The 14,679-nt window shown below is 47.8% G+C and overlaps 1 protein-coding gene across 1 annotated transcript in view; it reads right to left on the reverse strand.

The window, feature by feature from the left end:
• ULK4 (unc-51 like kinase 4) overlaps positions 1-14,679 on the reverse strand; it is a 467,406-nt gene that overhangs the window by 92,207 nt on the left and 360,520 nt on the right. Inside the window, exon 33 of the mRNA XM_075062527.1 lies at positions 3,831-3,997. Within this exon, the coding sequence (XP_074918628.1) occupies positions 3,831-3,997 (167 nt within the window). The remainder of the gene's footprint in view (positions 1-3,830; positions 3,998-14,679) is intronic.

Here is a 14,679-nt window from a genome sequence, read left to right on the forward strand (position 1 = left end):
GCGCCACCGGAGCCGGTCCAGGACTGAGCCGCGCTGCCCGGTAGGAGCCGGGGCCGGGGCGCCTGGCAGGAGCCAGGGTGGTGCTGTGCTGCACTGCCGGGGCCAGAGTCGGGGCTGGGGTGCGTGGCTGGGGCTGGGGCCAGAGGTAGGCCAAACCGCTGGAGCCAGAGCTGCGCCGCCGGAGCCGGTTCAGGACTGAGTTGCGCTGCCCAGCAGGAGCCGGGACCAGGGCACCCGGCTGGAGCCAGAGCTGCGCCGTGCTGCTGGGGCCAGAGCCGGGCCACACTACCTGGCCAGGACCACAGCTGGGGCTGGGGCTGGGGCTGGGGCCGGGGCTGGGGCCGGGGCCGAGGCGTGTCACCTGGCCGAGGCCAGGGAGCTGGGCCGTACCGCCCCTCCCCGGAGCCCTTCTCGCTCCCCCCGCACACTCACCTGTGCAAAGCCACCCTTCTCAGCCCTCCCAGGCTTCCCGTGTTCAGGGGAGGAGGCAGAGGTGAGCTGGGGCTAGGGGCAGGGCAGGGAGCTGCCCCCAGCCCCCCCAGTTGTTAAATTTAAAAGCCCCTTTAGAACCACTTGTCCCGTGTGGGACAACCAATTCTAAAAGGGCTTCTAAATTTAACAACCGGTTCCCGTGAACCGGTGGGAACCGGCTCCAGCTCACCATTGTAGCAGTGGAGATATGCCTGCAGGTTTTGCATCTGTTTTGGCAGGCGCTGCTGCTGCTTTAGCATGGCTCCTGCAAATGCCTATTGTGTGTGTACCTCATCCAGTGCATCACATGCCCCAACAACTACTAAGTGGGTGAAACCAGACAATCACTACGTTCTTGAATGAATGAATGAACTCACATAGAAAAATGATAAAAGACAAAACACTCCATCACCTGTGGGTGAACACTGTTATCAAAAATGATCACTCCATATCCGACCTTTCAGTCCTTGTCCTCAAAGGAAACTTGCACAATGCCTTCAAAAGATGAACCTGAGAAATAAATTTCAGAACTATGTGGGATCCTAAAAATTACAGACTTAACAGAGACACTGATTTAATGGCCCATTACAACAACTTTTTATACAAATTACTCAAGATTGTTAAGTCCAAAGCTGACTGTGAAGAGTTAGACATGGATCTCACTAAACTGGCTGAGTGGGTAACAAAATGGCAGATGAAATTCAGTGTTGATAAATGCAAAGTAATGCAAATTAGAAAAAATAATCCCAACTATACATACAAAATGAGGTCTAAATTTGCTGTTATCACTCAGGAAAGAAATCTTGGAGTCATTGTGGATAGTTCTCTGAAAACATCCACTCAATGTGTAGAAGAGGTTAAAGAAGCTAACAACTTTAGGAACCATTAGTAAGTGGATAGATAATAAAACAGAAAATATCCTAATGCCATTATATAGATCCATGGTATGCCCATACTTGAATACTGCATGCAGTTCTGGTTACCCCATCTCTCTCTCTCTCTCTCTTATATATATATACATATATATATATATATATATATATAAAGTTCCCCTTTCACCCCTATGGGTGGTATGTGTCTTCCTCAACCTCGGGTCCTCTACCCAGAGGCCTGGGAGTTTGAGGGTTCTGCGCAGTATCTTAGCTGTTCCTAGCACTGCACTCTTCTGGACAGAGAGCTCTGATGTTGTTCCTGGGATCTGTTGGAGCCACTCACCCAGCTTAGGAGTCACAGCCCCGAGTGCTCCTACCACCACTGGGACCACTTTGGCCTTCACTTTCCACATCCTCTCTAGTTCCTCTTTCAGGCCCTGGTACTTCTCCAGCTTCTCATATTCCTTCTTCCTGATGTTGCTGTCACTTGGCACTGCTATATCTATCACCACCGCTGTCTTCTGGTCCTTGTCTATTACCACGATGTCTGGTTGATTGGCCAGTACCTGCCTGTCCGTCTGGATCTGGAAGTCCCACAGAATCTTAGCCCTGCTATTCTCCACAACCTTCTGTGGAATCTCCCATCTGGTCTTGGGAGGGTCTAGCCCATACGCTGTGCAGATGTTCCTGTACACAATGCCAGCCACTTGGTTGTGCCGTTCAGTGTATGCTGTTCCTGCCTGCATCTTACATCCTGCCACTATGTGTTGGACTGTCTCTGAGGCCTCTCTGCACAGTCTGCACCTTGGGTCCTCTCTAGTGTGGTAGACCCCTGCTTCAATGGATCTGGTGCTCAGTGCCTGTTCCTGTGCTGCTATGATCAGTGCCTCAGTGCTGTCTTTTAGTCCAGCCCTTTCCAGCCACTGGTAGGATTTCCCAATGTCAGCCACCTCAGCTATCTGTCGATGGTACATCCCATGAAGGGTCTTGTCTTGCCATGGCACTTCTTCTGCTTGGTCTTCCTCCCATGTCTGCTGCTGCCTCAGGCATTCTCTCAGCAGCTCATCTTTGGGGGCCATCTTACTGATGTACTCCTGGATGTTCCGGGTTTCATCCAGGATAGTGGCCTTGACGCTCACCAAGCCCCGCCCGCCTTCTTTCCGGCTGGTATACAGTCTCTGGGTGTTGGACTTGGGGTGGAAACCTCCGTGCATTGTGAGGAGCTTCCGGGTTTTCACATCGGCAGCCTCCATGTCCTCCTTTGGCCAGCTCACTATACCGGCAGGGTATCTGATGACCGGCAGGGCGTATCCGTTGATGGCGTGGATCTTGTTCTTCCCACTGAGCTGGCTCTTCAGGACCTGTCTTATCCTTTGGTGATACTTGGATGTTGCTGTCTTCCTTGCCTCCTCATCGTGGTTTCCATGTGACTGTGGGACGCCAAGGTACATATTATCATGATCAGAATATCATGATATCATGATCCTCTGATCATGATATATATATATCTGTATATAAGAAAGAACTGGAGAAGGGCAACAAAAATGATTACAAGCACAGAAAAGCTTCAATACAAAGAGAGATTAAAAAGACTGGGACTGTTCAACTTGGAAAAGAGACAACTATAAGGGGGGATAAGATATAGGTCTCTAAAATCATGAATGGTGTGGGGAAGTGAACAGTGCCCTCTGATAAATGAAGTGTTATTTATCTCTTCACGTAACACAGGAACGAGGTGTCACCCAATGAAATGAATAGATCACAGGTTTAAAACAAACAAAAAGAAGTACTTCTTCACATAATGCACAGTCAACCTGTGGAACTCATTGCCAGAGGATGTTGCGAAGGCCAAAAAAAAGTGGCTCCAAAAAGAATTAGATAAATTCATGGAGGATAGCTCCAACAATGACTATTAGTCAAGATGGTCAGGGATGTAACCCCATGCTCTGAGTATCCCTAAGCCTCCAATTGCCAGAAGCTGGGACTGGATGATAGAAAGCAGATCACTCAAATTTATCCTTTTCTGTTCATTCCCTGGGAAGCATTTGGCACTGGCCACTGTCAGAGACAAGGTACTGGGCTAGATGAATCACTGGTCTGACCCAGCATGGCCATTCTTAACATGTAACATACCTGCTGTCTACTATTCCTCCATTGTCCTAAGATTGGAGAGGTGATCTCTTACAACGTGTGTGAACCTCTTGTGTTTAACAATCTGCCCATCTCGCATTTAACCTGAACACTAGTTTTCTTCTCCGTACCTGAAGAAGAGCTGTGTACTTCCCTTACACCAGCAGAAGTTAGTCCAATAAAAGATATTTAGCTCACATACTTTGTGACTCTGGTACCCTGGGACCAACATGTCTACAAAAACATAGCAAACTAATTTTATTCATTTTTTAAGTAGGAAATTCAGTACTGAGGAAACAGGAAAGAGACTAAATTTTTTTACAATGGCCTCACTCTACAAGAAAATAGATTCCATACCTGTAAAGTCATGCGGATAACGTTTGCTGTATATATCAGCATGCAATGCAAAATGTCAAGCAAGGACAGCAACAGTCCATTAGCTGTCTTGATGTTGCTTTTATTATCCACTTCTAAATACAGAGTTGCAGTTTCTATTAAGAGATTACAGATGTGATGGACCAGTCCTAAGCAGACAGAAAAACAAAAACACATGGTATCAGAAAAGAACATCAATTTGGAAGGTAGCTGTATAGAAAGAATAATACCTCACCAGAAAGTAAGAATTTCATATACTGAATTTTCATCAAATGCTCTTCTTTTCTGCCTCCACTTTTATAATTAATAATTTAAAATATAAGATTTTAATTGAGTTCTGTCCACGTGGAGCAGCTTGCAAGACTGGTGCCTAAACTATTAAAATCAACCATTACAATTGCTTTGAAAGTCATGCAGTACCCACTATATAAACAATTACTAGTTACTTTAAAGCGATGCATAATATGCTGTAATATATAGTCTATGGACAGCTATTGTTTACAGAGCCCTTCCTAGTGGTTAACAGAATTAAGTGACTTGCCTAAGGTTATACAGTGACTTACCAGCAGAGTTGAGAATGGAACCCAAAGTCCCTGGCAAACTGCTAATCCCATTTCCTCCCCACAATGTTGTGCTTTGTAAAAGGGAACACCACCTGGCTTAAGGTAAACTATATTTGGTATAGCAAAACTTTTATAATCAAGAGAAATATTGAATATTACTCTGGAAAACTTTGCCAATATTTGTTTGACTAACACTAGTAAGACTCTCCTTGAAAATGCCTTTTTTGTTTTGACATTTTCTTTCTGCTCCTTTGGAATTTAATGTTGCTAGTCAAAATACCACTTCATTTGGTTTGCATTAACCACAAATCAATGCAGGTGTCAGAAAAAACAAACAGCCATACTAATCAATTTAAAATAAACAAATCAATTCAGAATCCTAGCCACCTTCAAATAAAATGAAACAGAGTTAATTATCTATCAACTTTTCAATTAATTTCTTTTAAATTAAAGTTTCATAAAAAAGATATTTTATTCCTAGCTGATGAACACAATTATGTTTACCGACAGGGTCATCTTTAAGGTGGTAATGGAATTTCATCCAGGTTGAAACTTGGGTTCATGCGCGAATGCTGCAGTAAATTAGTATAGAGACACTGTACTGTTAGAGGTGTGACTCTTTATATGAGGTGCTAATCTTAGGTCCTTTTCCTGATTTTCTGGTGGCTGTCCAGGATAGAGTTGAACATTTTATAGCATCATTGAAAGAGAAGAGATTGTCCTCTCTTCAGAGAATATTTCTTCATATTTTCTCTCTTAATAGAAGAAATTTATATGCTCATGGCTTTATGAGCTATTGTTGAATGCATAAAAGCTATTGTATTTGGTCACTGCACTGCACAGGGTAGGTGACCATGACAGAAAGGATATCTCTCTCTCAATTTGATGAAATGGTTTGGGATACAATCTTGAATATGAAAGGAATTATATGAAACCAAATTATTTTTCTTGAGCGCAGAAAAATATCCTAGATTTCTGAATTTGGCTGATGAGTAAAACAGCTTTCATTCAAAAAGAAAAAAAGCTGAATTTATAAAGTAGTGTAATCATTTTAGGTATATTAAAAATTGAAAGAGAGAGAGAGAAAGAGAAGAAAACTGATGACTATAATAAAGTTTTAAAATAGGCCACATCATACCTCCTCAGCCAAGTTTTTGTATACTTTGGAAGTATATTTTTGGGGAAGTATATTTTGTTCCACCCCATAAAAGCTCAAACAAACAAAAACACACAACATAATCAACTAACCAATCAACTTCTGAAACAAACTAACTGCAAAAAACTGCAATAAACAATAAATTAATACAATTAAAAACAAATAAACAAACAATAGCCCTACCCCAGAGTTTTACCCCCAAACAGTATAAAATGACAGGGATTCCACAAAGTCCACTAAGGCCTTTGCTATTGCTATCAATTTTCCATTAAAAGCACTCAGTTACTATGGTGATGCACTGCAGTATTGGATGGATCAATGGAAAGAAAAGAAAGAAAGAAAGAAAGAAAGAGCGGCATTTTTGATGCACTAGTGTAGAACTAATGGAAATGAGTAGGCACCCTAAATGGCTGTGCCAGAGGCCAGTGAAGTGGCTCTCTGTCCTGTAACGTGGAAGTGATGTGTAGTGGGTATAATGAGATGCTGGTATTGGGTTCACACACAACAGAAATCCAGAAGGGTCAAACCATTCACACAAAGGATGATGCAGGCCCATGTCCAGCATTTAGGGAGTTCTAGGAGACCTAGATTTAATTCTGTGCTCTAAAGACCTTTGACAATCTGGCCCTTATTCTCTATCCCCCAAATCCCTATTTGTACCTCCCAGGGGTGATGTGATGACAAATGCATTAAAAAGTGGGGATGCTCTCAGACACTACAGTAACAGAGCCACATAAGTAACCAAGATAGATACCTAGAAATGTCAATTTGCAGGCCAACTTCATTGGTGAGAGATTTTGAAATGTCCATATAATTAATCAGTTAGAAATTAATATAATTGTTATGTCGAGGTTGAGGATTCCTCCCCTCATGTTCCTGTTGTGCTTCAGCACATTTTGTCTGAGAACTTATTCCATAATTCAGGATATACCAAGTGGAGCAGAGAGAGGAAAGTGACTGGTTCTTCAAGTAGATTATTGGTATAGATTCACAGTCAGAAACCTCTGGGAGGCAGTGACTGCTAGAGTCAAGTATGTGCCCCCTTGCAGATTCAAACACTGAGTGCCAGGTTTACATATAACGTAGGGCTGTCAAATGATTAAAAAAAATTAATTGCAAGATTAAAAAAAATAGTCATGATTAATTGCGGTTTTAATCGCGCTATTAAAAATAATTTAAATATTTTTGGATTGTGGCAAACTCAGGACAATTAGCTACCAGGAGAGGGGTAGTAATTAGTCCCACAAGGCTTAAAAGGCCTCTCCCTATCCATTGAGGGGGGATAGCCATGGAAGAATAAGATTCAGCTGGAACAGGGGTTACCAGGGAACTAATTAGTTGCAGCTGGCCCAAATTGCTGAAGACCTTTTTAAACCCTCCCAGGCAGGGAAGCAGAGGGGGAAGAGAGAAGTAGAGTAGCTGCCAGCGAGTAGGGGCAGCTGAACTCTGAAATTCTTCTTGCAAGGCAGATTGCACTCTCCCCAGAAGGGGAGGAAAACAGAGCAAGGGGCTGACTGAGAAGGGATCAGCCAGACCCTGCGTGACTGGGAAGAGCTTTTGCTTTGCCCAAGCCTGTATCTCCAAGGCTAAGAAGGACTGAGCTAGCAGAGGAGAGGCAGGTACTTTGCCACGTGGATGTTGGGGGGAAGTGTGTGTTGTGGGGGGAGTATGTGTGTGTATGTTAGGGGAGTGTGTGAAACAGGGTGAGTGCGTGTGTGCATGTGTGTGTGTGACAGACAGTGTGTGTGTTGGGGTAGTGTGTGTGTGAGTGTTACTCCTGGGAGAATTCAGCATAACTGTGCATGCGCAGAATTCATGTCCCAGACAGATTTCTGTGTTTCCCTGCAGAAAAATGACTTCTGACAGGGAAGCCGCAAGAGCAGTCACGCGCCACTCCCCAGCGGCACAGGCATGTTGGTTCGGATGCCTGGAGCAGCCGGTAGAGATGTAAATGATCATGCATGTGAGAGTGAGAGTGAGACAGAGAGACACTGCATAAATTTGTTGACTAATAACTAGAAATAAAGGGTCAAACCTAGCTACATTACTGTGAGATGGGGAGAGGGTTTGAGGATTTCCTCCAATGCTCCCCACTCCCATTCTCCATCCATTGTATTGTGGTTTAAATAAATTGCCAAAATAATTGAAACCAGTGTGATTACACTGTAACTCCTCACTTAACACTGTAGTTATGTTCTTGAAAAATGCAACTTTAAGCAAAAAAAGTTAAGCGAATCTAATTTCCCCATAAGAATTTATGTAAGAGTGTGTGTGTGTGTTAGGTTCCAGGGAATTTTTTTTCATCAGACAAAAGACATTGTTTAAAACTTGTACTGTATATGTATATAAACAATTTAATACTGTACTCAGCGATGATGATGTGAAGCTTGGTTGAGGTGGTGGAGTCAGAGGGTGAAAGAGGGTGGATCATCCAGCTGCTCCTCTTGCTGTTCTTTCCAAAGTGCCCAGGGGTGCTTAACTCCTGGCTCTGCTCCAGGCCTGCCCCCACTTCACCCCTTCCTCTAAGGCACCATCCCCTTCCCATCTCTTCCCGTCCCTTCTCCATCCCCGAGCACACTGCGCCTCACTCCTACCCCCCAGCTTCCTGAATGCTGCCAAACAGCTGATTGCTGTGGGCGGGAGGTGTGGGGAGGGATGGAGAGGCTGCGCGCCGCATTGTCACTCCTCCTTCCTCCTCCCCTCCCTAAGTCTCCTGAACACTGCAAAACAGCTGATTGCTGCAGGCGGGAGGAACAAGGAGGGAGGGGGAGTTGCTGATCTACGGGGCTGCTGGCGGGCGGGAAGTGCTGGGGGTGGTGGAGGGGAGCTGATATGGGGACTGCCGGCCCACCCTGGTTACAAGCCCCCACAGCCAAACAATGTTATAAGCAAACATTATGCAACTTTAAATGAGTAAGTTCTCAAGCAGATCAGCGATGTAACAATGAAACAACGTTAACCAGGACGACATTAAGTGAGGAATTACTGTATTGTGTTATTTTGACAAATAAAATATGCAGAATTTTAAAATATTGTGCACAGAATTTTTAATTTTTTGGTGCAGAATTCCCCAAGGAGTAGAGAGAGAGGAAGTGTGTGTGTGTGTGTGTGTGTGTGTGTGTGTGTGTGTGTGTGTGTGTGTGTGTGTGTGTGTGTGAGAGAGAGAGAGAGAGAGANCGAAGGCGTTGATGCAGGCCACCGCGGCACAACAAGAGGCTACCAGAGTACAGGTGGCGGCCCAGCGAGAGTCCATGCGGGTCCAACAGGAGACCAACCAGCTGCTGATGAGCCAGGCGGCCCAGGATCGAGCCACCCTGACCAAGGTAGTGAACCAGTTGAAGGCCCTGACCACGATGACGCATGGGGCCCAGGGGACCCGGCCGCTACGGGCGAGCAACTATTTACAGAAGATGACAACAGATGACGATATAGAGGCATATCTCCTTGCGTTCGAGAGGACGGCACTGCGGGAGGCCTGGCCCCAAGACCAGTGGGCAGGTCTGCTGGCTCCTTTCCTGTGTGGGGAGGCCAGAAAGCCTACTTTGACATGACTGCAGAAGCAGCTATGGATTACCCTCGGCTGAAGGTGGAAATCCTGGGGAGGGCAGGCGTGACGCCAGCCATAAGGGCCCAGCGCTTCCATGAATGGAAGTACCGGGAGGAAAAAGCACCGAAGTCCCAGCTATTTGACTTGATACACCTTGCTCAGAAGTGGCTCTGCCTCGAGACCATGGGCCAGAGAAGGTAGTGGAAATCCTGGTATTGGACAGGTAGATGAGAGGTTTGCCGCCGAACATATGGGAGTGGGTCCGCCAAAATGATCCCTCCTCTTATGACGATCTAGTTGCTCTTGTGGAGAGACACTTAGCAGCCCAAGAACTTTCTCAGACCACCGGGGGAGGAGGGCGCCAGGATCGGAGATCAGCCTCGGGGCCGAGGCCCCGGTTTGCCCTAGCTCCAGGCCGGAAAATGGAGGGGAGGCAGGAGGTGGAAGAGCCGCCGGCAGTCCCAGAGAGACTGGAGGACCGGGGAAGAAAGGCTCAGGGGATAAATCCCAGCAGCCCGAAAAATAGGGGGCTGCCCGGGGTGGGGTACCGATGTTATGCCTGTGGTGAATTAGGGCATATTGCTGCCCAATGCCCTAATCTAGGAAAGCCTATGCAATGTGAACTGGGAGATATAGGGGGACCATGCGAGCTAATAAGTCTAGTCGCGGTTGCGATGGTCCCTCGTAGATACACTAGGCCCGTTAAGCTGAACAGTATAGAGACCACAGCATTAATAGACTCGGGAAGTGCAGTCACACTGGTCTCAGGGAAGCTGGTCAGGCCGGGCCAACTATCCCAGGCCAAACGCTCGGGAATATCCTGTGTACATGGGGATATCAGCTATTACCCGACCGTCCCCGTACGCACAGAAGTTCTCAGAAACCCCACTGAGTTTACAGTGGGAGTCGTTCCGAAACTCCCTTACCCTGTCCTTATCGGACGAGACTTCCTGGGGTTTGACGGCCTATTCCCCGGAGACGAGGGAGAAGAAAAGAAGGACCCTGGGACCCAAAGGGTGGCCTAGATAGGGGACCCTCCCCCCGCCTTCCACGAGTTTAGCCAGGATGTGTTCTTCCCACCGGGGAAGTCCAGGAAGACTCGGAGGGAACGGAGGGCCGATAAAAGGAGAGGGACGAGGATCCTGACCCTGTACCTGACGGCTACACTGGCAGGGGAAAGAGGGGACTCAGCTGACAGCAGGACTGGGTCGGCCAACTACAACCCAATTGTTCGACCAGGTTCCCCAGGGGCTGTCCCTGAGGGGGAGACGGAGGTGGACTCCCCCGAAATGGGGCAAATAGGGACCGCACGTGGGAATTTTGGTCAGGATCAGGCCAATGATCCCATATACCACAACATTTTTAAGGAAGTAGTCGAGGTAAATGGGGTCCCAGTGGAGGGGAGAGCTAAGGGCCCAGGGCCATATTATATGATTAAAAAAGATCTGCTGTATAGAGTAGTCCACGTCCAAGAGCAAGTCATCGAACAACTCTTGGTCCCCCGGAAGCATCAGAGAGCGGTAATGGATCTGGCCCACAGTCATCTGTTCGGGGCCCGTCTAGGGGTAGATAAGACCCTCGATCGGATTTTACAGAGGTTTTTTTGGCCTGGCATTTATGCGGCCCTCCGGCAATATTGTACCTCCCGTCCGGAATGCCAAATACATGGGCCCCAACCATGCTTAAGGGCCCCTCTGGTACCTCTGCCAATTATTGAGGTTCCATTTGAGCGAATAGCTATTGACATAGTGGGGCCATTGGAGAAGTCAGCCCGGGGCCATCAGTACACCCTGGTAGTACTAGATTATGCCACCCGATACCCCGAGGCCATCCCCCTACGGAATACCATGTCCAAGACCATAGCCAAAGAATTAGTCCAGATATTCTCCAGAGTAGGGATACCTAAGGAGATCCTGACGGACCAAGGGACCCCCTTTTTTTCTAAACTGATGAAGGACTTGTGTACCATGCTCCACACACGGACCCTCAGAACATGGGTCTACCATCCCCAGACCGATGGCCTCATTGAACTTTTTCATAGGACGTTGAAGAACATGTTACGGAAGGTGATTAGTTGCGACGGAAAAGACTGGGATGCCCTGCTACCTTATGTACTGTTTGCCGTATGGGAAGTTCCTCAGGCTTCCACTGGATTCTCCCCCTTCGAGCTGTTATATGGTCGACACCCCAGGGGCATACTGGACCTGGCTAAAGAAGACTGGGAAGAACAGCCGAACCTGGGGAGAAACATTGTGGAACATGTGCTGCAAATGAAAGACCGAATAACCCGAGTCACCCCCCTTGCGCACGAACACATGGACAAGGCCCAAGGGGCGCAACGAACGTACTACAATCGTCAAGTGAGGTCCCGGAAGTTCCAGGTGGGGGACCGGGTGATGGTGCTCATACCCACGGCGGAAAGCAAGCTCCTGGCCAGATGGCAGGGGCCCTATGAGGTAATCGAAGCTGTAGGAGAAGTTGACTATAAGGTCCGGCAGCCAGGTCGCCGGAAGCTGGAGCAGATCTACCATATAAATCTGCTGAAACCTTGGCAGGATAGAGAAGCTCTGGTAGTTGCGTTGGGGGCACCATCCCCTAAAGGCGATCAGCCCAACCTGGTGGGAATATCCCCAGAGCTGACTCTGGAACAACTATCCGAAGTGATCAGCCTGATCAAACGCAATCAAGATGTGCCAGGCAGGACTACTGAGGTTCACCATCACATCTTCACAGAGCCCGGAATGAAGGTGCACGTCAAGCCATACCAGATCCTGGAGGCCAAGAGAGAAGAGATTAGGAAAGAGGTCAGGAAGATGCTGGCCTTAGGAGTCACTGAAGAGTCTCATAGTCAATGGTCCAGTCCCGTGGTTTTAGTGCCTAAGCCAGACGGCAGTATGAGATTCTGCAATGACTTCCGCAAGCTGAACGAGGTGTCCCGATTTGACGCCTACCCTTTACCCAGGATAGATAAGCTGATTGACAGACTGGGAAAGGCCCGTTTTATGTCTACCCTTGATCTTACTAAGGGCTATTGGGAGATCCCCCTGGCTAAAGCCGACAAGGAGAAGATGGCCTTTGCAACCCCGGAAGGACTATATCAGTACACTGTTCTTCCCTTTGGGTTGCATGGGGCCCCCGCTACCTTCCAGTGGCTAATGGACAAACTGTTACGGTCCCATGGGGAGTACGCTGCTGCCTATCTTGATGACGTCATCATATATAGCGCCGACTGGGAGACACACCTAGGAAAGGTAGAGGCAGTCCTAGATACCCTGAGAAAGGCAGGACTGACTGCAAATCCCTCCAAATGTTCGATCGGGTTAGCTGAGGCCAAATACCTTGGGTATATAGCGGGGAGGGGCGTGGTGAGGCCCCAACTCAACAAGCTAGACACCATACAGAAGTGGCCCCGACCACTCCGGAAAAAACAGGTCCGAGCATTCCTGGGACTCGTGGGGTACTATAGACGGTTCATTCCCCACTTCACCACCAGGGCATGCCCATTAACAGACCTGGCCAGGGCTTGGGGCCCAGACATTGTAAAATGGTCTGTGGCGGCCGAAGCCGCTTTTGCAGATCTGTGAACGGCCCTCTGCACAGACCCTGTACTGGTAGCCCCGGACTGGGGGAAGGAGTTTATCCTACAAACAGATGCCTCTGAAGTAGGGCTGGGGGCGGTGCTTTCACAAATGGTCGGAGATGACGAACACCCCATCCTCTTCCTCAGTAGAAAGCTCCTGCCTAGGGAACGGAAGTACGCCATAGTGGAAAAGGAATACCTGGCAGTAAAATGGGCTGTAGAAAGCCTCCGCTACTATCTACTGGGATGGAAGTTTACCCTGGTCACGGACCATGCCCCATTGCAGTGGATGCACCAAAACAAGGACAAAAATGCGAGAGTCACGAGATGGTTCCTATCACTTCAATCCTTCCACTTTACAGTACGACACAGGTTGGGAACCCAACATGGCAATGCGGATGGCCTGTCGAGGGTGCACTGCTTTCCGACCCAAGTAGCCCAACCCTGTAGTGTTGAGCGGGGGGAGTGGGGGTTGGAAATGTGGCAAACTCAGGACAATTAGCTACCAGGAGAGGGGTAGTAATTAGTCCCACAAGGCTTAAAAGGCCTCTCCCTATCCATTGAGGGGGGATAGCCATGGAAGAATAAGATTCAGCTGGAACAGGGGTTACCAGGGAACTAATTAGTTGCAGCTGGCCCAAATTGCTGAAGACCTTTTTAAACCCTCCCAGGCAGGGAAGCAGAGGGGGAAGAGAGAAGTAGAGTAGCTGCCAGCGAGTAGGGGCAGCTGAACTCTGAAATTCTTCTTGCAAGGCAGATTGCACTCTCCCCAGAAGGGGAGGAAAACAGAGCAAGGGGCTGACTGAGAAGGGATCAGCCAGACCCTGCGTGACTGGGAAGAGCTTTTGCTTTGCCCAAGCCTGTATCTCCAAGGCTAAGAAGGACTGAGCTAGCAGAGGAGAGGCAGGTACTTTGCCACGTGGATGTTGGGGGGAAGTGTGTGTTGTGGGGGGAGTATGTGTGTGTATGTTAGGGGAGTGTGTGAAACAGGGTGAGTGCGTGTGTGCATGTGTGTGTGTGACAGACAGTGTGTGTGTTGGGGTAGTGTGTGTGTGAGTGTTACTCCTGGGAGAATTCAGCATAACTGTGCATGCGCAGAATTCATGTCCCAGACAGATTTCTGTGTTTCCCTGCAGAAAAATGACTTCTGACAGGGAAGCCGCAAGAGCAGTCACGCGCCACTCCCCAGCGGCACAGGCATGTTGGTTCGGATGCCTGGAGCAGCCGGTAGAGATGTAAATGATCATGCATGTGAGAGTGAGAGTGAGACAGAGAGACACTGCATAAATTTGTTGACTAATAACTAGAAATAAAGGGTCAAACCTAGCTACATTACTGTGAGATGGGGAGAGGGTTTGAGGATTTCCTCCAATGCTCCCCACTCCCATTCTCCATCCATTGTATTGTGGTTTAAATAAATTGCCAAAATAATTGAAACCAGTGTGATTACACTGTAACTCCTCACTTAACACTGTAGTTATGTTCTTGAAAAATGCAACTTTAAGCAAAAAAAGTTAAGCGAATCTAATTTCCCCATAAGAATTTATGTAAGAGTGTGTGTGTGTGTTAGGTTCCAGGGAATTTTTTTTCATCAGACAAAAGACATTGTTTAAAACTTGTACTGTATATGTATATAAACAATTTAATACTGTACTCAGCGATGATGATGTGAAGCTTGGTTGAGGTGGTGGAGTCAGAGGGTGAAAGAGGGTGGATCATCCAGCTGCTCCTCTTGCTGTTCTTTCCAAAGTGCCCAGGGGTGCTTAACTCCTGGCTCTGCTCCAGGCCTGCCCCCACTTCACCCCTTCCTCTAAGGCACCATCCCCTTCCCATCTCTTCCCGTCCCTTCTCCATCCCCGAGCACACTGCGCCTCACTCCTACCCCCCAGCTTCCTGAATGCTGCCAAACAGCTGATTGCTGTGGGCGGGAGGTGTGGGGAGGGATGGAGAGGCTGCGCGCCGCATTGTCACTCCTCCTTCCTCCT

Source organism: Chelonoidis abingdonii, chromosome 2 (assembly GCF_003597395.2).
Source record: "Chelonoidis abingdonii isolate Lonesome George chromosome 2, CheloAbing_2.0, whole genome shotgun sequence".
NCBI classification, from domain to species: Eukaryota; Metazoa; Chordata; order Testudines; family Testudinidae; genus Chelonoidis; species Chelonoidis abingdonii.